This window comes from Lutra lutra, chromosome 6 (assembly GCF_902655055.1).
Source record: "Lutra lutra chromosome 6, mLutLut1.2, whole genome shotgun sequence".
Taxonomy (NCBI): Eukaryota; Metazoa; Chordata; class Mammalia; order Carnivora; family Mustelidae; genus Lutra; species Lutra lutra.
In genome coordinates, this window is record NC_062283.1 from 137,332,464 (window position 1) to 137,357,840 (window position 25,377).

The window sequence follows — 25,377 nt, forward strand, 5'->3', positions numbered from 1 at the left end:
TGACTATTGTTAATAACACTGTACTGTGTATTTGAACGTCACTGAGAGTAAAACTTTACAAAAAAGTTTTCAAAGCCTTCCTCAAACAAAAAAGAGAAAAGTTCTGATCCCAAGAAACGTGTTACTCTGTGAGGTAACAGATATTAACGAGGCTTATTGTGGTGATCATCCCATAATATGTATAGATGTGCAGTCATTATGTTGTTCTTCTGGAACTAATATAATGCTTTTTATAGCTCAGTTAAAAACAAACAAACAAACAAACAAAAAAACAACCCAGAAAGACTCCTGGACATAGGCCACCAAGGGGAGAGTGAATCATTCCCATCTGAAGCAACTCCAGATCATCCCACATAAGCCTGAGGAAAACCAGTGGGGAGCGCCTAAACAGGCACACTTCCCCTCACTTGCTAATGCAGTTACCTCAATGCAGGCCTCATTGCTGGGTGAGGTGGTTGCTTTCTGGAGCAAGTGAAGAATTCGCATATTCTATTGTTATTTTCCTCTTTATATTTCTTCATATTTTTAAAATTTTCTACCTGCACCTTGAGCTAAGAAAAGAAATAAAAAATTTAAAAAATAATCTGAGTCATTAAAACAAAGTCCGACTTATTTCCCCTGAGCTGTTTTGCCAAAAAAAAGCAGCAAGAACAAGAGTAAGCTTCAAAACAAAGGATCAGAATCACTGTTTACTCAGTCAGAAAGTAAATTCATATAATAATCCACTTTTTCAACCATCACTCTTGCACGTTCTTCTTACACCTCTTCCGCCAGTTTACAGATATTTTGGGAACAGGAGTAGAAAAACATTATGAGAGATTTCCTCATTGAAATATTTGTGGTCGTTACAGTGACATCACAAAGTACCTTCATGTCCACTGATGGGTCACCCTGCAGCAGTGTCCACTCATATTGGACGATGGCGTGGTCATCCGTGATCTCAAGGCCGTCCAAAACCGCTCCATCTGTAGGTAATGGCAAGATCACATCCTGCCCGGCCTTGCTAAGTGGGGGGTTATCCTTTTCTGTGAAAGAAAATCAATAGTTCACAAGAGAGACGATCCCCTATTTTTTAAATAATTTATTTAAAGAAGTATCATGTTGGCTAGTATAGATGCAGTCCAGTGAACAACTACTAAGAGAATGCATAGAAACTAAAAGTCATTTTCTTGCTGGCTTTCATCAGATTATCTTTTCATAATGAACAATCAAATAGCGACATAGTAGGAATATGGACTTTAACTATAACAGGTGGAGAAGACGTGGTGTGGAGTATCAGCTGGTGGCAGTAGCTAGAACAAGGTGGTGGATACAAGACCAGTACTAGGCTCTCCAATCTGGAGTACTTATTCTCCAGAGTCAGATTTTCATTTAATTCATAAATAATTTAAGTTCAAAGTTCTATTAAATGAATTTAGCAAGAAAAGACTTCTGAAACACATCTTTTTTTTTTTTAAATCCTCCTCTGATACAGATTTTATTTTTTTCTTATCCTCAAGTTTTTAAAATAGAAGTGATATAAAGTGTTCAATGCATAGAAAATAAAGTTTGGAAAGTTAAGGCAAATTCTTGAATTCACACAACATAAAATTCACTTAGAAAGTTTTTAGAATATGATTTTTCATTTTGGAACATAGAAAACATTCACAGGTTCTAACAACTAACTGTTATTTGTTTATTTTTAGTTCCTTTTAAAAAAGATCTTATATATTTATTTACTTGACAGAGAGAGAGGGAGAGAGAACACACAAGCAGGGGAAGTGGCAGGCCGAGGGAGAAGCAGGCTCCCCGAGAGCAGGTGCCGGGAACAACTGATTTTTATAACAGAAGCTGGACAGAGTTTCTGTATGGCAGCAGCAGAAGTATGTATTTACCTTCGATCTGGAATGGTACTAAATAATTCAAGGCTAACTTGAAGTAGTGTCCGCTGACCACTAATCTTTAACCAATCGCTGCTTTAGTGCTGATGGATAGGAGAAGCTGCATACAGAAAACACATCTAAGAGGAGAGTTGTGAATATTTTATTGATTTAGGCTTATTAATAAACTTTCCCAAATGCGCTTATAGCTTAAAGGAATTTAGTAATTTAGTAACTGGGAGGGAAATCTATAGGTTCTTGTAATATATCCTATTTGGCAATCACTATTTCCTCTCTCCTCCAGTGCTGAACCTCTGCCCAGATTCTGGCCGGGATTTGTTCTTCCGAAATTTCTCTGAATGACATTGCTCCAGAGTCCCAGCTGCTTCCCAAACAAACACCTAAGGGCCAACCCAGATATCCCAGCACCTGAGGCCAGCAGCAATCCTATTTGTTTCTCACTAGGCCACAAATACATCACTGTGGTCACACTACAGCTAAAATGACTTCTCTGAGATTCTAATCTGATTGGGTCATTTCCTGCTAAAGAAAAACCCTTCAACAAATTACCATGACCTTTCAGATGTTTAGAGACCTGCTGGTCCAGCCCTATCTTCTCACCCACTGATCCTCCCACTACCCAGACACAGAGATTATTTCTGAGGGGCCAGCAGCTCTTAGAGCTGTGGCTTTTCTGAGTCAGAATGCTGCTGGTAGCCTCAAAAAGAGATGGCTTTTTTATGAGCCCATTTACAGGGAATAAGCACACTTGCTACTATCGATGGTTACATTTGTCTACTGAGAAGATGACTCCCATTCTTTGTTGGTATTGTTTTTGTTTGTTTTTTGTTTTCATTTTTGTTTTTTAATATTTTATTTATTTATTTATTTGAGAGAGACAGACACAGTGAGAGAGGGAACATAAGCAGGGGGAGTAAGAGAGGAAGAAGCAGGCTTCCCACTGAGCAGGGTGCCTGAGCAGGGATCATGACCTGAGCTGAAGGCAGACACTTAATGACTAAGCCACCCAGACTCCCTGGTGGGTTTTTTTTTTTTTTTTTAAGATTTATTTATTTGAGAAAGGGAGTGGGGGAGGTTGGTTGGGGGAAGGACAGAGGGAGAGGAAGAGAGTTTTTAAGCAGACAGGGCACTGAGAGCAGCTGGATGGAGCTGGACATAGGGCATGACCCTGAGATCACCACCTGAGCTGAAATGAAGAGTCGGATGCCTAACTGACTGCACCACCCAGGCACTCCAAGACAAGTCCCACCTTTAGAGTCATTTAAAACAATGAGGACTCATAACTCAGATTTAAATAAGCCACATAAGCAACCTTTGCCTAAGAAGAAATTTGTTTTGCCTTTTCCATCTCAGAGCAAAGACCTAGTGTCTGAGGTCTTTATTCTGCTTCTCCCAGGTAAGGAAAGAGGTGACAATTTCACTACTAATAGGCCATTTTACAGAGTGTTACAGAGAACTTTCTTTTGGCTCTGGAAGTCTCATTGCTTTCCACACAATGGTTTCCCACTTTATAATTCTGGAAATCATCTTATAATCCACAGTAATACATTATAGTTAGCAACTATTTGCATGAAAATTTATTTTAAAATACTTTTTGTAAGTAAACAAACTAAAATATACCTGTATGATATAAACAACAATGAATGCTATATTTTTAAGCTCTCAAAGATGTAACCCCAAAGTCTTAAATTGGAAAAATTAGGTAAGTTCTGAAATGTCCCACATAATTACAAAACCAATTCATCCTGCCTCTCCTGGAAGAAGTAGAAAAAAAAAATCACTGTTTTACTTGTTTGCTTTTCTTTAGGTAAGCTTTAAGATATGATTTATCAGCATAGCAAAACCCTCATATCTTCCACACTGTTGCAACCAAAGCAAGAGAGATACATTCCTTCCTCAGTTCAAGTCTAGGCAAATTATGCTGCGTAATGTATTCTGAAATAAGTCAGAGCTTAAGTACCCAGGAACACGTCTTAAAAACAAACAATGATCAGAAGAGGAAAGGAGTGTGCTATCATTTAAAAGTATTTGACTTGCTGGGACACCTGGCTGGCTCAGTCGGTGAAGAGAGGGACTCCTGATCTCAGGGTTGTGAGCTTGAGCACCATGATGGGTGTGGAGATTATTTAAAATCTTGAAGGGCTACCTGGGTGGCTCAGTCGATTAAGCGTATGACTCTCGATACTGGCTCAGACATGATCTCAGGGTCCTGAGATGGAGACCGGCATGGGACTCTGCACAGGGCATGGAGGTTGCTTGAGATTCTCTCTCTCTGCCTCCTCCCCCACCCCCACTCTCCATGTCTCCACAAAAACAAACAAACAAAAAACAAACAAACAAACAAAAAAACAAAAAAAAAAACCCTTTAAAAACACTTGACTTGGTGATAAAGAACAAGATAAGGGTAAGTTTGAATTTTCATCCTAAACTGCAATACATCAGTGTTAAGTCCTATAGAAACACTGATTTCTTTTGAAAACTAAACACACTTTGTCAGAGGCAAAATAAGACTCAGACCATTTTTGAAGCATATCAAGTTCAGTCATTTTCTAGTGATAAGAATATTGTTAAGTAATCTGATTTACAACACACTGCTGTGAACGAGCCTTGATAACAAGGAGGTTTTGCAATCTAGCTCTGTACTGTGTGGACACAAATGATGCAGTGGAGGTTGAGAAATTAACAGAGACTCCTGAAGTCAGGACACAGAGTGGGGCCAGACTAAGGGAAGAGGCTTAGATACTACGTGTCAAAATCCATGTGGCTGATTGGCTTCTGTGATTTTCTTTTTTCATTGTCTCCTCTTCCTAACTGTAACACTTCAGGAAAAGATTATTCACAACTCCAGTATGACTATCCTCATTTTGTGTGTGTATCGTTATGGTCTTTCTCTGTATGAGCTGATGATAATAAGTAAGAGGTGCCATTTATTGGGTGATTTCTTTGTACCAGGCATCAGGCACCATGCTCATGAGCCTTAATGTCACTCACCTTAATGTCACAAATGTCTGGGTAGGTATTATCATCTGCATCAGACTCATGAGGAAATGAGAATCAGAGGCTTCGTTGCCCAGGATGATACAAATGATAAATTTGTCAGTTTGGATGTCAGCCCAGATCTTTCTAAATATACTTTGGGGGTTCCCAAAGTATATCCAGTTATAGGAAATATAAATTTATATCCTCAATTAGTCTACGAACTTATCAATGTGTTCTATTTATTGATATTTATTCATATATTCTAGTAACATTAATAACAATATTGCTATTAATAAATAACAATAAATAATTACATTTACTTATCTATTCTAGTAACATATCTAGTTATGTTACCACATAAACTTCACAGTTGCCAATTTAATTTTTATCTCTGCTATCAGACATATACTTTATCAATTTTTCACCATTATAAATAATGGCACAATAAATTTTCTGGCTCCTACTCTTTCTTTAGTATGGATCACTTTCCCATAAAAATATCCCAGAAGAACAAATGGCCATTTTAATGGTGTCTGCTACATATTTCTCGGAGACACTTGGACACGGCTCCATGACTCATGTGTGGCAGGGCCCTTTAGGGCAGATTGCTTCCTCTCACAGAGTCTTCCAGTACACTGGGGATTATAACGGAACCCAGATCTTTGGCTGGGTTGTGAGGAGAGTGAGTTCATGTGTCTAAGGACCTTACAATAATGCCTAGCACCCAAATCAGCAGCCGCGACAAACATGGCTGATGGGTTCAGCCATAAATTTGTGCCATCTCATTCCACGTGCCCCCATCATTTCATGATGTCTTTATTCATCTCAAATGACCCGCTGACAAATTCTCTGCAAGAGCTTTTGTCAACGATATTCTTGCTCAGTTAGCTTCCAACTCTGTATACTCACAAGAATTGGAAAAAGAGGCAGTTCTAGAAGGAAAAATGTACAAGTTTCAGAACCATAAAGAGCTTCAAGAGGTTAAGCATCTAGGCAAGGCAAACACAGGGCATGTGGGTAGACAATCTTTGACCTAGCTGCAAATGAGGGCACCTGGGGACCTGAGCTACACTCTTCTAGTAACATGTTACTGGGGATCTGAAGTGTATGACAGTGTTTTCCAGAGTGAGGACAAAGCCCTATGATCACACATTTTTATCCCTGACATCTACATAATTGAATTCCAGACAAACACCCCCTAGGGAAGAGAAGGGGAAAGAAGGAAGAGGAAGAAAAGTGACTCAGAAATTCCTACTAGTAAACTTAACTTTAAAAAAAAAATTTCATGAGCATATTCTTCCCTTGCTTATTATCCTTTTGATTTCCCCTTAGCTTATAAGAAAGCTCCTTTGGTGAGGTTGGTTTCTTCCAGATGTGCAGTGAGAACAAGAAAAAGGGATTTTGTTTCTTCGATGCTGGGAATTTTTTTAGTCCATGTTTGAGCAAGGAGGAAGGATGTGTGTGTAATAGCCTTGGGGTAGGCTCAGGGATGTTGGTGGAGGTCCAAGTGAACGTGCCTCTTGCTTTTGCTTCAAGGAGAAAACATTGGGCTTCTTTCCAATGTCTGCCTCAGGACTGAGCAGTCACAGGGTGGCTTTTGATGTCTGCTCCCCTGACAAGGGTCCTGAGCTTTCTCTCAGGTGGAGGTGAGTAAGGAGATGGGCCCTTGTTGGTATGGTTTCCCAGACCCTTCTCTTTGGACCTTGAGGTCCTAGAGACTCCAGATTTCCCAAGTGGCTGAGGCTCCCCCCACCATCCCCAATGTCGATATATCATTTTTATGTTATCATAACTCAAAGAGCAGAATGCAATCAAACACACAGCCAACCACATGTGGGCCCAATCGAGGTTTTATTCCCTCAGTGGCTTTAATCTCCAACTACCATATTTGTGTGTGTGTGTGTGTGTGTGTGTGCCTGCCTCCTGTATGGGCCTTGACTATCATTCAGAGCATCTGCCAGAAGTAAAACCACAGAATTAAAAAAAAAAAAACTTCATTATTAACTTTTTAAAAAAGAAACATGCCTTCAACTTCCTCTTTTCAATTAAAGTCAAGTCCCTTCCTATCCCTTTCATGATTCATGGGAATCAGTTGGACCCACTTCAAAATTTCAGACAACAAGTTTCCCTTCTCATTTTTGTCTGACGAAAGCCACTGCACATGGAATCATGAGTCATGAGAGCCAAGCCAAGAAACGGGTGTGCCATGAGCAATCTGGCATCTACTTAAATTTTGTTCCTGCGATTACTCAGCACAAACCACGACTTATAAAAATCTGAGCCTAGAGGCTCCTGGGTGGCTCAGTAGATTGAGCCTCTGCCTTTGGCTCAGGTCATGATCTCAGGGTCCTAGGATGGAGCCCTGCATTGGGCTCTCTGCTCAGTGGGGAGCCTGCTTCCCTTCTCTCTCTCTGCCTGCCTCCCTGCCTACTTGTGATCTCTGCTTGTCAAATAAATAAATACAATCTTTAATTAAAAAAAAATCTGAGCCTAAAATAAACTTATTATTTTCTTAGAGCTTTTCTCCTCTTTTAAGTAGAATTTCTGTGAATCCTTTCAGATTAGCCTCAGGCTAGAAAATCCAGAAGCAGGCCATGGTGCCCTCTCTGCCCACCCTTCCGGGTTTCTCAGAAGCCATCTATAAAACCGGAGTCAAAGCCACTCCTCTGGATGGCCCCGAACTAAAATCCCTTGGAACGAGGATGCTTCATCTCTCACTTGGCTCTACTGCCCAAGTGGTCGCCTGGGGGCCGCCACCCAACAGGTGCCAGGGCAGCAGGACCCGGAGGTCTGGCCCGGCCTCCTCCCGCGGAGTGCTCGCCCGTGCGGGGCGAGGCTCCCAGGTCCCCCGCCGGCGGCAAGGACGCGGCAGAGGCTGCAGCTGCTGTAGCCGCGGGGCAGCGCGAACTTGCAGACGCTGCGGCCGCGGGCGGTGCACTTGAACAGGCAGCAGCCGAGCATGGCGGCGGCGGGCGACCCGGGCCGCCGAGGCAGCTCCACCACGGCCACCGAGCAGCGCGGCTCGGAGCTGCAGGCCGCCGCGCACGGCCGTCAGTCCCGCACGGTCGCCGGCGCGCTCAGGAAGCTGGCGCCGGCCGCCAGGGAGTCCTTGGTGCGGATGATGGCGTCCGGCGTGGCGCTGTAGCCGCGGCCGCCGGGCCGGGCAGCCCTCCTCCGGGAGCCAGACGCCCGCGCGCAGCTCCAGCTCCCGCTCCTCCTGCGGCCGCTCCTGCTGCGGCAGCCGGCGGAACTCCTCCAGCAGCTGCTCCACTCCCGAGAGCTGCGCGTGCAGCCCGGGCGGCGCCGCGGACGGCAGGCCGGCAGCACGGCCGCTCGGGAGCCACGGGCAGAGCAGCCGCAGCCCGCTCACCGCAGGGTTCCGCGGCGGCCGCCCGCGCCCGCGCTTTCCCGGGCGGTGAGGGCCATGGCGGCCGGCAGCTGAGGCGGCGGGCCTAGGAGGGCCGCAGAGCGCGAGGAAGGCGTGAGAGCGCGGGGCCCTGTGCCCCTCCGGGGTGTCCGCCGCGGCCGCTACGCCCCGCGCCTCACAGCGCGGCCACTTCGGTGCCCGGTTGCGCCCCCGGAGTCGCGGGCGCGCAGTCGCCAGCGGGAACCGCAGCCACGAGAGGCACAACCGGCCCCGCCTGCACCGCCGCTCGTGCTACGGGGAGGCTTCCGGGAACGCCCGCGCCTCTCGGCCGGGACCCTGGAGCTCTCTGAAGAGACGGCCTTGGCGCGAATCAGCACCGGTCCTGTGAACAGCGGCTCCAGCAAGTTCCGAGGAGCGCCAAGCCCCGCCCAGCTCCCCCTCCCTCCGCCCGCGTGCAGGCCCGCCCCCGCCTCCCACCGGCCCCGCCTCCCACCGGCCCCGCCTCCCACCGGCCCCGCCTCCCACCGGCCCCGCCTCCCACCGGCCCCGCCTCCCACCGGCCCCGCCTCCCACCGGCCCCGCCTCCCACCGGCCCCGCCTCCCACCGGCCCCGCCCCTCTCGCGTGCTGTTCCGCTCCCTGCTGGCAACGACCACGTGCGCACGTTGCCCTCTGCAGACTCCTCCAAGGGGGAAGCGCGCAGGAGGGAGACCTGCTGCGTGGGTTTCTAGGGGTGCTGTGTGTACTGAGCTTGCATGGGCGACCGCGGCCCTCTGAGTCTGGGCGGGGGATTGTGTCTAAACCCAGTCGGCTTTATTGACACGCGAGACCTGCTTGGGGAAGCTCAGATCTTTGTGACCTCGGGGTCTGCTTTAGAAAAGGGACTTGAACTGGGGAACCAGTTCGGACAGTCTTTGGTCCTTCACCTCCAATGTCCCCGTCACGTTCGGGTCCCCAGATGCACTTGGGTAGCACAAGGCGGGCAACGCTGCTGAAAAACAGAAAAATCAAGTAGTCACGTGCAGTCGTATTTCCACAGACATAACCGGAAATCCGAACAGTGAAGATGCATTTTAGTTAATTAAATTTAGCAGATAACTTTTTCCTTTACGGAGATACGCTTGACATATAACATGTTAGTTTCGGGTTTACATAATGAGTCAGCACTTGTATATATCGTTCACGGATCACCACAACATCTGTCACCATACACAGTTACAAAACCGAGCACAGTGTTCTGTTTTGTTTTTAAAGATTTATTTATTTGAGAGAGAGAGAGCACCAGTGGGAGGGGCAAAGGGAGATGGAGGGAGAATCTCCAGCGGACAGCCCAGCTTGTGGATCCCACGCAGGTAGATCCCATGACCTGGAGATCCTCCCTCACCTAAGGGGAAACCAGGAGTGAGTGGCTAAACCCATAGCGCCACCTAGGGGCCCCAGAGCAGTAGTGTTTTAAATGGCATAGTAAGGTTTATGAAAATCCCATCCCGTGGAGACCACACCTGAGTTGTAAGTGACTGCCAGTGGCTTCTACATCTTTTTTTTTTTCAGAGTTTCTATCGACTCGTTTTTCTCCTGATTATGGATCACAATTTCTTGCTTTTTGGCATGTCCAGAAGTTTTTTTTGATTGGATGCATGAACATTGTAATTTCCACATGGTTCAGTGTCCTTTTTAGAGGGAAAGAGATAATAATAGGATAGAAAAATAGTTTCTGAATATATATATGGTTTTAGAGCTTATATTTAGGAACCCATTGCTTCCAGATCTAGAGCAGAGAAGGAGATAGAACTAGAAGGTAAAAATACAAAAGAAGAAAAAAGAGAAAAATCCATTATTTCTTGCTATTCCATGAAAAGGAAAATTCATAGAGTTCATGAGGTTGTGTATATGCATGGCTCTGAAGCTGAAATATTAACCTCTTAGCCCTACAGGGAGTGGCCCACTTTGGGTTACAGGTTCTTCCACCTCAGGGATATTCACCCCACGCAACTGAAGCCACTTAATGATGTCCTTGACAGCATAAGGATTCCTTTCACCTTAGACCTCAGAGAGCTTCAGTTGGCTTATGGTAAGGAGAAACTGTCATGGTGATAAAAATGGACCCTGAAGGTAGCATTCAAATCTTCTAAATACTAGCTGTTATAAAATAATTATTAATATGAAAAATAGACACATATGATAATAGGCTATAGCATTAATTAACAACTGTAATGATTTCAAAGTTTGCCAAGCACTTTCAGGTACATGATTTCATATGGTCTTCACAGAGATCTTAAGATGGAACATAGGACCTTTGCTCCTGCCGTTGGGATAGTGGAAGAGAGTCAGTACAGAATGAGACTCTACTCATGTGCTCCGCGGCGGAGATAATGAGGGACAGTGGGAGGGACAGCGTTCCTCAGGAGCATTCATTTCCAATCCTGCCAGCACTGCTAAAGATGCCCCCTCTCTAACTTCACTACAGGGTCCCTTGGAGAAAAGTGGAAATGAATTAATGTGTTTACCATTAACACTGGTTATTTCTGGGGTGTGAGATGGGAACAGTGGAAGGGGATAGGCACTTTTTTACTTTATAAGACTTCATATCACTTGAAATTTTTAAAATGAGGTTGTCATAAAGCATTTTACATTTAAAAAAAAAGTAGTCCCTTTCTTCTGCTGCAGTCATAATAGAGCAAAGGGGTTGGATTTAGCCTATGAAGTTAGATGAAAAATCTAGAAAAAGGGACCCGTGGGTGGCTCAGTAGGTTAAGCCACTGCCTTCGGCTCGGATCATGATCCATGATCCCAAAGTCCTGGGATCAAGTCTCACGTCAGGCTCCTTGCTCAGTGGGGAGACTACTTCTTTCTCTGCCTCTTCCTGCCACTTTGCCTGCTTGTGCTCTCTCTCTCTCTCTCTCTGACAAATAAATAAGTAAATAAATAAGAAAAATCCAGAAAAAAAAGAGAAAAATTAACAATGTGCTTTGGACATCAGATAATAGGCAGCAGAGCACCCAGGAGAAGGGATACTAAGGAAGGGATCCTTTTGACTGCCCTGGCTTCCTGCCCAGAGAGGGATTCCAAACCGCAGGGCTTGGAGGGGAACTCAAAGGGAGCCGGGCAGTCTCTCTGAGCAGAGAAAATGGAATTGAGAATTTGGAGGCGGTGGCCAGGTGCTAGAATCCACAGAGCATAGTACCAGAGGGGAGAGAACTACACAGAAAGAATTCTGGAGATGTGCAGGGGCCCCTTCCCCTACCCCAAGCCTTCCCCAGAGTACTGGTCGAGTACATGCATATGAGGAAAACATCCAAGGCCAGAGAAAGAACCACTGGAAAGAAGCAGACAGAACAATTTCCCAGCTGCACAGGCCTGGGAATGGTCGATGTTCTGGGCAGCCTGAGTGGAGAAATCTGTAATTCCAGGGTGTGGGGGGGTGGATGTCAGGGGGAAGGATTACAAAGAAGTTCAAGGACACTTGAGCTAAGCAGGGGATAGATGTTCATGCTTTGACTGTGGTGATGGTCTCACTGGAGCATGCGTATGTGAAGCCCCATCAGACTGTATACTTGAAGTAGATATAACTTATTGTCTTCAATCACATTTTAATAAAACTGAAAAAACAGGTGTGTTTACATGGTGTATTAGGAGGGACGATTGGGCTTATTATGATTTGTGATAAAGCAAATAAATCATGCATCTCCAACTTCTGGTTTTTCTCCTTTCATTTTTATCTGAAGCAAAATATCTTTCTTTTGAAAACCTAAACATCAACACCTTATCGATGAATGAAGCATTCGTATGTGAGGACACATATGTCAAAAACTACAAAAACTAGGGCTCACAGAAATGAAGGAGATCCCCCAGGATTAGAAGGCATGTGACCCTTCTGAAGCCTGACTCTCATACAACCTATCAGCTGGACAGTCATTACACTGTGATTCCTCCTTGCCCACCACTTTTGGAGTCTACTCTGCCCACCTCCCTGGAAGGGGCAGCCCCAGCTTCCAGGTGCCCCACCCCTGTTGGCTCAGGAAACCAGTAAGGAGCACCAGGGCCAAGCGGAAACCCTCAGATACTCTCTCCCAGGAGCATCCAGTACAGAATCGAGAAACATGGAGTCAGTGAGAACAGCCTAGCTGGAAAGCCAGGTGAGCTCCAGGGCTCCGTGGAAGGGGAGGATGGAGCAGAGAAACGGCTCAGCAGAGGGCTACAAAGGGAGCAGTCCAGAGGGGCAAGGGAGAACAGTAAGCACACAGCCCCAGACAGGACCAGAGTGAAGGCAGTAGCTGCCTGACAACTTTAAAGGCCCAGATGGCTTCCCTGAGAGCATCCTTGCTTGGCCTTAAACTTGGGGTGCTTTTCTCCCTTGCAGGCTGAAAGGTCCCTCAATAGTTGGTCCGTGATCAAAGGAGCGAGACTGATACAAAGCGAAGGTCAAGCAAAGCTTTATTTCGCGCCCAGCATCGAGAATCAAACCAACCGGTAGGGGCCGCCTCTTACAGAGAGGGCGACCCAACCCAACCTCACAGACTAACTTTTATAGAGCAAAGGCCATGCGGTTGAGCCTGGCCACACACAGGTGGCCAGTGAGAGTGCAACACACAGAGAAAGCTGCACAGTCATGCTAGGTCACACGCGGGTAGCTATTTGAACTAGCCAATCACCTTGGTCAGAATTGGCACCCAAAAGGCACCCAAAAGGCGGGGCCCACACTCCTTGGTAGCTAGGGACACAGTTTGCTGCCCCACTGACTGGGTGTCTCCACCTGGCCTGACCCACCCTTGTATTCGGGCTTTGTTACCTGGTACTGGTTTCCCGGACTTGCTTTTAAGAAAGTTCCCCTGGAGGGAGAGGGCAGGGTCAGTCTAAGTTTTACTGCATAAACAACAAAATCACTGTTGAACCAGATGGAGCCGCTCTGGCTATATAGGCCCTAACACAGGCAAGTGATCCAGGTCTGGCCTGATTAAATCTCTGGGAGGCTTGAGGTAAAAGAGCCATTGTGCATAAACCTGTGAGATGACTCAGAGGTAGGGCATGGGCCTGAAGGATGGCCTAGACACAAAGTCGGAGAGCTCTGAGCAACCTGGCAGCTGGTCTAACAGGGAATATTTCTTCCTTCTAGGACCAAGCAGTCTTGGATGTCCACCTCTGTCTGCGCCCATGACTCCTGCTTCGCTCAGTCTGGCCTTTTCTGCCCTCTTTGTGCAAAGCCCGAGTTCACCTCACCTCAATTCCAGGAAGGCACAGAAACTGAGTCAGCGACAGTTGGTCCCGGGAGGGAGGTTCTGTTGAGTCCGGTTTGGTCCTTTGCCCCCCCTCCCCCACCCTCCCAGGGGTCGTGACTGAGGTGCAGAGAACATGAAGGTGAAACATGAAGGCTTCTGGCCCTGCCTTCCTTCCCCCACTGAGGATGGAGTGAGACAAAGGCAGTGATATGGAGCTGAGGAAATTCCTGGAAAGTTGTCTAATCACTGACTAAGTCAATGCCTAATGTTTGCTTAGACATTTCTTTTGATTTTTATTTTAAACTTAAGAGACACTTATAAGAAGTGTTGTGTTAGGGACTGCCAAGAACTGGTTTTGAGATCTACACAAACGCTGACTTCTTGACTTACAACAACCTTACGCCGCATATGCCCTAACTATCCCTGAGTTATAGTGGGTGGGAATATCCTACTTCACATAGCAAAGCCAGTCCATTTCTGGGCAACTCTATTATAGTCATTAGAAATGTTTTTCCTGGGGCACCTGGGTGGCTCAGTGGGTTTAAGTGTCTGCCTTCAGCTCAGGTCATGATCCCAGGGTCCTGGGATTGAGCCCTGCATTAGGCTCTCTGCTCAGCAGGGAGCCTGCTTCCCCCTCTCTCTGCCTGCCTCTCTGCCTACTTGCGATCTCTGTCTGTCAAATTAAAAAAAAAAAAAAAGAAATGTTTTTCCTTATATTCAGTTCTAACCACTTTGTACTTGTCCTAGTTCATTTTATGGGGTCTCTCAGAGCAATCTCTACCTTCTGCCAAATGACAGTCCTTCAGATATTTAAAAACTGGCTCATCTCTCATGCAACTTAACCTGCTTAATATAGCACAGTCTCAAGTTCTTGGACAGCAACACCTAGGCCAATACTTGCTGGTCATGTGGCCTTGGGGCAAGCACCTACTCTCTTTAAAGCACAGGCTGTTTACCTATAATACAGAAACAATGACATAACCTTACCTCCCACAATTGTGGTGAGGTGGGTAGGTAGGCCATTGGCCTCAAGGAATGGGGGGCAGGGTGTGGGGGTGGGAGGGTCTGAGGGGCATGATGGGGAAGGAACAGGGACATTGGGTGGGAACTGCCTGGCTCCCAGAGGGAAACCACCAGCAAAGCCCTCTATTGCTCACTCCCTCACCCTCCCTTTTGCACAAGTTCACTTGCCTGTCAGCTCCACCATCGTCTCTGGTTTACCAAGACATTCCAGGGTGTTGTCGCAATCATCTTTTGAGACCTTAGGGATGCCTGTGCCTTTAGTTTTTGAATGTCCCGCGTGTCTATTTGCTAGGCTTGCTGCCACAAAGTTCCACTAAAAAGGTTTTGCACTCAATTCCACTGATGGAGGAAAAAAGGGTGTCCCGGCCCCAACAAGCAATTCTCCAGACAATAGCCAGGTAGCTTACAATTTAATTCCATTCTGACATGGATTAGGTGGAAATGGCATTAGATCCCACAGTGCGAGGGGTCAATCCTACAAGGCTTCCTGCCTCAACATCCTTCAGATGCCAACTGCGAGTCCAGATTGTCACCCCTGCTCCTGACCCACCAATGATCCCTCGGGTTAAGTGGGTTAAGCCTCTGGCTTCAGCTCAGGTGGCCTGCATCAGGCTCTCTGCACAGCAGGGAGTCTGCTCCTGCCCCACTCTCTGCCTGCTTGTGATCTCTGTCTGTCAAATAAATAAATAAAATCTTTTTTTTTTTTTTTAAAGTTCTTTATGGGGTGCCTGCGTGGCTCAGTTGGTTGGGCGGCTGTCTTTGGCTCAGGTCATGATCCCGCGGTCCCTGGATCAGGTCCCGCATCTGGCTTCCAGCTCCACGGGGGTTTGCTTCTCCCTCTGACCTTCTCCCCTCTCATGCTCTCTTTTACTTGCTCTCTCGCTCAAATAAATAAATAAAATCTTTTAAAAATATAAAAAATAAAAAAGTTTTTTTTTTTTAAATGAGAAGACTGAACATTAGTGTTCTTTTGAACAGCTCAAAGAGCTGAATCATATCCTACAGCAGTAACATTGCTCCTTGTTGAACCATAGATGGAGTGGGTTATTTTTGTCATCAAAATCGTATCTTTGGAAGGGCCTGGGTGGCTCCGTCGGTCAAGCTTGGGTCATGATCCCAGGGCTTGGGATTGAGCCCCATGTCAGGCTCCGTGCTTCAGTGCGGAGTTTGTTTCTCTGTCTGCCCCTCCCTCTGCTCCCGTGCCCGTCTCTGTCCCTCTCTCTCTCTTACACACACACATATGTTCTCTCTCTCTCTCTCAAATAAACAAATACAATCTTAAAAACAAAAAACAAGAAAGAATCTTAACTTTAGACTCCACAGAGAGCCCCAGGAACTTTGACTTTAACCCCAGAGCTGCCAACTTTTCTAAATTGCTACACTTTGGTTTGTGAGGTCTGGGTGAACTTGGGGAGGACATTATGAGGATGATGACAGCGAAGGCAGAAAGAAATAAATTTGGAAGGTTAGAACAGTGATATAGGTAGGGGACTAGTCAGGGGGCTCTGATGCTGTCTGGCATGCTATCACATTCTCTCTGTCCATCTGAGTCTCTGTTTTTCACTGTGTATATATCTGATTCTATTTGGAAAAAAATGTATAATGTATTTATAATTTAATTCATCATTGAGGATATTCATGACAAGAAAACTACCAGCTTGTCAAGACATTAATAAAAACTGAAATATCTACTTAAAATTAAAAAAAAATTTTTTTGTTGAAATGTAATATTCTTATACAGTAAAGTGTATAAATCTTTTAATGGTCAGCTTGATGTTTTATTAAAGTGAACTGTGTCTGCATAATCACCTGTCAGATCAACTTAGAGATCATTTCCCAATCAGGGTCCAGTATTCTGACTTCTATTACCGAGGATCAGTTTTGTCGATTTTGAAATTTACATAAATAGAAACACAGAGTATATATTCTTCTGTGTCTGACATTTTCCTCTGAATTTCCTATCTATGGGAATCATTCATGTTTTGTGTAGCAGTTCCCTCCTTATTGATTTCTCCATAGTGTTTCATTTGTAAATATGTCACATTATTATTTATCCTTGCAACTAAGCCAGGTGCTATAGGGCACATTAATATGTAAACAGATAAGTTAATTCCCACATGTCACCTTGTACCTTTGTGTCATGACATCAGTCAGTCAGCAGGGTGGACCTGTGGTTTCTGCACAGCAATAATTTATCTGCACAAGAAAGTGTATGTGAACACATAAACATTTCTCATTAAGCCAAAATAAATATATCCCTAGGTCATTTTCCTCTCAACTGAATTTAAAAAAAAAATGCCAGCAGCCTCTCCAGGTCCACCTGACATGGGGAACATCTGATGGAAAGAGCGTCAGAGTAAAGCGAACAGGCCTAAATGATCATGAGCAAATAGCTTCCTTTTGCCAATTCTTCAAAATGACCAAGTCAGCGCATTGCAAGGGCCCCCTTCAAGGGCCATGGGAGAAGGAGGCTGAGTAAAGGAAGGGTTCTTTTTTTGTCTTTTTTTTTTTTTTTTTCAGATTTTGTGTACTTATTTGGCAGAGAGGGAGACAGGGAACACAAGCAGGGGGGTAGAGTGGGAGAGGGAGCAGCAGGCTCCCCACTCAGCAGGGAGCCCCATGTGGGGCTCGGTCTCAGGGCCCTGGGATCGTGACCAGAGCAGAAAGTAAACTCTTAAAGAGTGAGCCACATGGGCGCCCCTAAAGGAAGGGTTCTGAAGCTGAAGACTCATCAGCTTCTCAGTAAACTCACCCATGGTAAAAGATCATGTATTGGATTGGCAGTCAGATTAGTGTCAGTTTTTGCCAGCTAGGGTTGGTCTAATGCTGTAACTACGTCCTGGTCCAGAGAAGAAACCCCTGATTATAGAACCACTATTGTGACATTACAAAGATTGTTGAGGACATCATACTATCCTCACAGAGCAAACAATTTTTTCATCAAAAAACTGGGGGAATCCTAGGATAGAGTGCAACAAGACAATACTCTATCCAGGAAGTGGATCTGAAACCCCGCCCAACTGTAGGACTAGACACAGTTTCGCCCCTCCCCTCACTGCACTATTGTGCCACCTGGGCCAGCCTCCATCCGCCCCCACATCAGAGTAACCCCAGCCCTAGTGTGGGGTGTGGGGCTCAACACTAAGGAAGGGCATCATTTCTGTGTAGAGATGGAACAGTGGACAAGGGCGTGGGTGAGACCCATGGCACACCTCTCCCAAGTCTTTATTAGACTTCGTCCTCTCCCACAGCCAGAGGCAGCCTGCTGCACACTTACTTTATTTCATAAAAATGCCAAAGAAGATCCAGACTGAGCTGATAAAGATTGCTAAAACAATCCTTGGAGTTTCCCGGATGGACGAAGACTTGGGTTCTGAGACATTTACTGATGGTGCTAAAACAAACAAAAAGTGAAAGTCCTGTTCAACCCAAGAAAATACCTTCTTGAGGATCGCCAGAGGGGATCCTTGTAGGTAAAGGGGCTTAAGAATCCACTTATCCCAATGAGCACTGAGTAATGTATAAAATTGGTGAATCATTATATTATATATATGAAATTAATATATTCTGGATGTTAATTATAATTCAATAAAAATAATAAAATACCTTCCTGAGCACCTACTTGCCCCAGGCAGCCCATGTCACCTCCAAATTTATTGATTCATGATGTGGCAGCCCCTCTATCTGATCCTGGGGTCTATGGAGGAATGCGGGGTTGTGCCTTGTCCTCATGGAGCTCATATTTCTACTGAGGGAGACAGCTGATGTCCATCTGATTATCATAGAGTGTGACATATTCACTGTGGGCAGAGCTTTTTGAGAGTGACAGAACTGGGGGTGCTTCATTCTGTCTGAGGGAGGTGGGGAGGGCTTCCTCAGATGTGACTTTTGTACTGCTTAAAGGATAAGTAAAACAGAGGAAGAAGAGAAGGTTGTAAGCACAATGTAGCTTGTAGACTCGGGGACCACCTAGAAGTTCCAGGTGACTGGATCATTGGTTGTAGGGGAAGGGGGCCCCTGCGTGGAGGGAGGGGAATGGAAAGGAGTGCAATAGGAGGGCCTATGGCGGTCACTGCCTCTCCAGTCCACCAAGAGCTCAGTTAGTTGACTAATCCGTCAAATCAATTGCACACCCGTACTCCTATCCACACAGAGAAGGAAGGTATTTGACCTTTAAAGAGAGCAACCACCTCACCCTGCTCATTTACCTGGGGGTTCCAGCACTTTCTCCCAGTGTTCTAAGAATGCCCTGAGCCAGTGATTGCAGTCTCCCACGGAGATCCTCCTGAAATAGCCAGACAGTCCCTTGTCCTCCCACTCCTCCTTGATGCCTCTGGCTCCAGGGTTCATGACTGTCCAGGTCATGCTCATAGCATCAAAGAGGAGGGCCGCCTGTCCATTGATGTTGAAGCACCAGGATGCAGTGGGGCACCGTTCTGCTTCATGCTCACAACACAGCTGGTTGTCCAGGGAGGGACGACCTGCAATCCACACACAAAGTCATCCGCTTGGACTCTTAACACCATGATTTCCTGTGAGGTCCAGCATGTCTCTGAGGTAGAGCCAGTGTTGAGTTCTTACAGGAGCCCCTTCCCTGCACATGCTCCTTGTCTCTCTTGCTGACTGTCTCCCTCGACCTATTCCCTTCCCCTACTCACCCCTGGTCATGCTGTTCTCCAGTTTTATGTCAGGCAGGATCATCCTGAGCTCTTACCCCACCTCTTCCAATGTCTCTGTCAGTTCTGTTCATGCTTTGGTGGCATTCACCTTCTTCCCCAGGAGACCCAAAGTTCTGAAATTGTTGCCATCACTGTCATACTGAAGGAAGGGCTTTTGGTCCACTGAATCCTGCACTTCATACCAGCGGTCTGCAGGTCTGGATCGAGATGTGACAGTGAGGTCAAGGCAGAGAGAGTGAGCATCTGTGAAAGAAAAAGGCAGCTGGGGCCCCAAGATTCCCTCTGAAAGGCTTACTGCAGAGGGAGGGGGGTCTCCATCCCAGCCCCCTCCACTTCTGCATCCTTAGTCCCCACCTTTTACTACCTGAGCCTTAGGAAAGTACTTCAATGTTACCTACCATAGACCACTCAGGGACACATAATACTACCAGGAGGATACATCTGACAAATACTTTTAGTGACATCTGTCAAGTTCTTAGGCAGAAAAACTAAAAGACAGTGTCTGTCCTCCTGGCACTTAAAATCTAGCTGACCAGACAGGACTTTCAACAGAAAGGAAAAAAAAAACAAAAAAAAAAAACAAAAAAAGACACTATAGGACACATGCCAAACTCATGATGGCTCCTGGGGGTAACCAGGAAAGGCTTCCTGGAATAGAAGGTGGGAAATGGCAGGAGAGGGGGAGCTGCCCCATGGGAACACCGTACAAGGAGAGTGCCTTAGCCTGGGGTTCTGGTCCTTCAGAGCACATGGACAGGTTGGCACTTGCCTGAAATGTGGGGAAGCCCTTTTCTCCTGTCTTCCCTCGCCCCCGCTAGGTACCCAGATCCCAGGACACTCACGGCCCACTGTCTTCCGGGCTCGTACCAGCAACGGCAATAACAAAAGAAAACCTGCAGAGTAAGATACTGGCAACATTCCTGAGGAGCGACACCCTCGGACAGCACACTACAGGAAGTGGGTGTGGGACACTTCCCAATGTCATCATACAAGATGGCTGACAGTTCTGCAGGAATCTGACAGAAGCAAGTGGTGCTGAGGGAGAGTTTTGTACCTGTTCAAGATAAGATTACTCATTTAAGACAAGACAGAGAGAAGACATCACAAAGCAAAGTTCACTTGAAAAAATCCCTCTCCACTCTCCTCAAAACCACTTCCAGTCTAAGTGAGACTGTTGGCAGTGAAGTGAGTACCTTTCCCCTCCCCCACGCCCCCATGCTGCCACCAACCTCCTGTCTTCCCACATTGCCTCTTCTTCCCTCCCTGATCTTCCCATTTCCTCCTCCATCTTCCCACATTTTCTCCACTCTCCCCTTTCCCACCCCCTTCCTTGTCTACTGGATCTCTTCCCTCATATCTGATTGAGATTCACACTTCCCAAGTGCACACAGGTTAATCAAAGGACCTGGAGACACAGGGCACCGGGTCTATCATCAAAGACAGGTTGACAATCTTGAGTCCAACAATCCTGTTGGAGCCAAGACTTGTGGACCCAAGAAAAGCCAAGTAGTTTATCATTAGAGAAAGTCTTGGGGTTCTGGTGTTTGAGTTGTGCAAATTAGACTAAGAACAAAGCTTTGGTGTCACTGTGACATTTCTCATGTCATTTTTCTCTTGAAAGTGCCTCTGAAGTCTTAATGCTTTTCAGCGCATCCCCTCTCCCCTCACTTTTACAGCTATCCCCCTGCCCCTTTCCATCCAACCACCTTAGCAAGCTCAGGTTGGTATAACAGAATAGCACATGTCAGGTAGCTGTAAAGCAAGTGTCTATTTCTGACAGTTCCTGAGGCTGGAGAGTTCAAGATCAAAACATCAGCAGATCCTCTGTCTAGTGAGGACCCCTTCCTAGCTTGCAGAGGGCAGTTTTCTCCTTGTGTCTTCAACCTGGTGGATTGCAGCAGGAGACAACAAGCACTTCCTTTTCTTTTTATAGGCAGCAGTGATGGGCAGCCTCCTATCCTAATTACTTCTGAAAGACTCACCTAATACCTTTATGTTAAGGATTTCAACAAGAATTTCGGAGGATAACAATGTCCAATACTATCTGTCCCTCCCACAGTTAGGTTTTTCACCGTGTGCCTGGTATCCTGCTGGTTATTTAAAATGCAAGTCACACCCATTTGGTGTGATACCTTGTGAGTCTGGCTCCAGGGCTTTCCTGATGCCCAGTAAATGGGCTACATCACTGACCTTCCTTTAACTAGATCAAATGTTTTAGAATCAGCCATCCATTGTCACCACCTACCTAGAGGTCACCAATCAGGAAGTCAGGGGCAGCTCTCAGGAGCTATCAGGAATGTCGGGGGCCTGCCTGGTTGTACTCCACAAAGACCTGGATCAAACCAGCCAGACCCAAGATGTTGGGTGCCAGGACAAGGAACCCCTGACCAAACAAGAATAAAAAGCAGGAAACTCTGCATCACCATACCGAGTAATAAATATTCCACCCCTAGCTGTCAATAATGAGAGAAACCAAACTGCTCTGCATTCTCTCTCTCGCCAGCTCTCACATTTTGAGAGAATCTCTTTAATAAACTTTCTTGCTTGTGTCATTCGTCCACTGTGTTGAATGTCTGTCATTGAATTATTCTCAGGACAAGACCAAGAACCTTCAGTGACTCCTTGGGATGGGCTGGGTCGAGGTCCTTGAGGCACAGGGTTTCCCCACATTGCCTGGCAAAAAACAAACTTCAAAGAAAGTAACCATAGACTATGTTCAGGGCTTTCTCTCTGGGAAAAGGGGGTTATTTGCCCAGACAACTCAGGGTCAGTGTGTGAAGGGGTCTGAAACTGCATGTAACATTCCCAACTAGTAAAATTGGATAAGCTCTGTCTGAGAACACGTTTCCACCCTGGCCTGGCAGAAGGACCACAGATTCCTGTTGGAGCATGTTCCGTGTATGGTATGCTACTTGTGGGCAGGAAAGGTGACTCACGCAGCTGCTAGAACACCCAGCGGGTTGGGCTCATGGACAGGCTATGTGTGACTTTGTCCATCTTAGCTTATAAAGGGGCCGGCATTTTCCACAGTCACCGAGTGAGTCTGAAGTCCCAAACCTAAGCCTAAGCTCTAGCCAGTACCTTAAATCCATACGAAGACATAAATAGCAATGGTAAAAGTAGCTACATAGTAAACATGACAGACACTACACATTTAATCTTATTTGTAATTAATTGTTTTTTTTAAACATTTTATTTGTCACAGAGAGAGAGCACAAGAAGGGGGAGCAGCAGGTAGAGGGAGAAGCAGACTCCCCACTGAGCAGACAGCCCTATGTGGGGCTCTATCCCAGGACCCTGGGATCATGATCTGAGCTGAAGGAGACACTTAACCAACTAAGCCACCCAGCCATCCCTGTAATTGTTTATTTCCTGTTGATTTTCAGAAAAATTGAGTCATAATTGACATATAACATTGTATCATTTTCAGGCTTACAACATAATGATTTGATGTCTGTATATTTGCTATGTGATTTAAAAGACAATTGCATAAGCACCAGTGATAAACCTGTTTGGCTTAAGAGGTATGTGGGTTTAAACTGCATAAAGAGGTCATCTGTATAACGATGATGGCACAAAGAGGGAGAGGGAATCAAAGGATAATGGAGCAAGGTTGGTGTTACTCTGAGCTAGACTGGTTTAGATAGATCTGCTAACTGTAATCCCCAGGGCAACTACGTAAGAAAAAAAATGTGGAAGAATACAGGAAATGAAACAGCAAATGAACGAAAATGGTTAAGAGGCAAGTGGTTTATTGGATGTAGACCCTGTGGAATATGAAAGATGAGAGAACTAGAATCGTCCAAGGAAAAACCATTGATGGCTATGCAGGTTTGGATACCATGTTCAGAAGAGAAACTCTAAAAGAGAAGTGAAGTGAAGCAGAAGGAGCAAATCCCCACCCGTCACTGTCCAGCAACATTCCCTACCTGCTCTTCATCCATACTGTGGATGTTTCCACACTTCACCTTTGAACCTCTGCAGTCCCAGACACATGGGTTACCCCGCACGCATGGACCCCTCGCCTCACACTGACTCCATCAGCCTTGTCTGCTGCCACACTGGAGGGTTCTGGTTTCTCCACATCCTTTCCAGCACTTGTCAGTGTCTTGTCTTCTTGATGCCAGCCATGCTAGGAGATGTGAAGTGGTATCTTTCTGTGGTTTGGATTTGTATTTCCTTGGTGGCTAAGCATATTAAGGAATTTTCATGTGTTTATTGTCCATTTATACACTTCTTTGGAGAAATGCATACTCCAATCCTTGCCCCATTTTTAAACTGTGCTATGACCTGTGTATTGTCCCATGTTAGAGTTCTTTATATATTCTGGATACCAGTGTTACCAGATAGATGGTTTGCAATTACTTTCTCTCCTTCTATAGGTAGTCTCTTTTACTTTCTTGATGGTCTCTTTGAAGCACACGTGTTTTAAATTTTGAGGAAGTTGATTTCATCTTTTGCTTTGTTGTTAGTTGTGCTATTGGTGCATAAGAAGGTCTTTCCAAACAAGCTCACAAAGATTTACTCCTATGTTTTCTTCTAATGCTTTCATAGGTTTATCCCTTACATATATATCCAATTTGGGTTATTTTTTTGTGTATGGTGTGAAGGGTGGAAGAATATGGTACCCTCACATTTATTGCTTTGCCATATTGTTTATTTTGAGAAACAGCTAATGCAGGGGGAGGCTGTCTCTGAACTCCCTTCCCACCCCCCCACCCCCATTTGTTTGAAGACAGAAACTTGGAAAGGAACTCACATGTCCACAATCTCCTGGCAACCAGGATTTACTCATCACAAGAGTGGAGACTAGAAGTCCACAACACACCCAGACAGCTTTGTCACAAACTATTATACCATCTTTTCTAAAAAATCAGCTACTCTCTCCTAAAAGGCCCACATCCCTGCTCCCCTTTTCTCTATTAAATATGCCACTTAATCCTGGCTTTTTAGCCCCTTCCAGGAGTCACTAATTTTTCCCTGAATATCTCCCCTGTGTACATAAGGTATATATTTTAATAATAATATATATTTTATATAAATTGTATATATTATATATGTATATGTATATTTTTTAAAGTAAACTTCAGTTTGTTGAGGGGCTGAGGGAGAGAATCTTAAGCAGGGTTCCCACGTCCCTGAGACCATGACCTGAGCCAAAATCAAGAGTTGGAAGCTCAACGACAGATTCACCCAGGTGTCTCACCTTGATTCTTAATCTCCATAGCATCTCCTGAATCTGGCAAAAAAAGAAAAGGATGTAATCTCCAACAGGCAGGGAGCCACCTTCTTGTCCACCACCTTCTTGTCTTCACAGTATCTGGTGTTCTCCTAATGACTCTTTCGTAATTATATTTGGCAAGTGACGATTGCTGAGATTACTCAATTCACAGACCAAAGGCAGATGATGGAGGTGTGGATGGGAGTGTTGAAAAGGCAAACAGGAAATGAAAATACTTATCTAGACTTGAGTCCTACAACGAAGTTGTTCCCAGATCCTGGTGTTTTCAGTTTAATGAAAACACTTTGTTCTTTCCAAATTTACTGATCCTCTGTCATGAATAGTCACTAACCATTTTCTGGGACACACTAGCGGACAAGGGATCGGCCCGTTAGCAAGGTGATCATGAATCAACAAAGGAGACAGACACACAGCCTAATTAGGACACAATGGGACACTTTCTGGGCTCAGAGCTTTCAAAGCTCAGAAAGGGGGTGATGCATTCTGTCTAGAAGAGGTGGAACGTCTTCATAGGAGGTGATTTTTGAGTGAGTCTTCAAGGATTATTAGAACTTGACCAGGTAGTGCGTATGGAGAAAGAGAATTCTAGGCAGGGGATGAGCATGAACAAAAGGCCAGAGGCATAACTGTGCACGTTGATTTCAGGAATTCCAGGTGACCTATCCATCAGTTATTGGGGTAGAGGATCTGCCTGCAGTGGGGGTATTGGATGGTGGGGCCTTGGGGAAGTGACTAGGCCAGAAGGACAGGCCATGAACGGGCCCCTAGTTCCCTGGATCCTTCTACAATGTGAAGGCACAGTGGGAAGACAGCTGTCTACCAGCCAAGCAGCAGACCCTCACCAGACACCTGCCAGAGCCTTGATCCTGGACTTCCCAGATGCCAGAACTGTGGGAAAACATTTTCTGTTGTTTATAAGCCACCCAGTCTGTGGCAGTTCGTCATAGCAGCCCCATGGGACTAAGACAGGAAGAAGGAAGTTGGAATGCTAG

General features: G+C 45.7%; 2 protein-coding genes and 1 pseudogene across 2 annotated transcripts in view; 1 reads left to right on the top strand and 2 right to left on the bottom strand.

Moving 5' to 3' along the window:
• LOC125101686 (UL16-binding protein 3-like) overlaps positions 1–25,377 on the bottom strand; it is a 176,166-nt gene that overhangs the window by 37,310 nt on the left and 113,479 nt on the right.
• LOC125101682 (circumsporozoite protein-like) lies at positions 920–8,539 on the top strand. The gene is given in 3 exon segments (XM_047732025.1): positions 920–971; positions 7,561–8,011; positions 8,013–8,539. Coding segments are annotated over 3 exon segments (792 nt in total). The 3' UTR covers positions 8,302–8,539.
• LOC125101683 (retinoic acid early transcript 1E-like) overlaps positions 18,665–25,377 on the bottom strand; it is a 29,264-nt pseudogene continuing 22,551 nt past the window's right edge.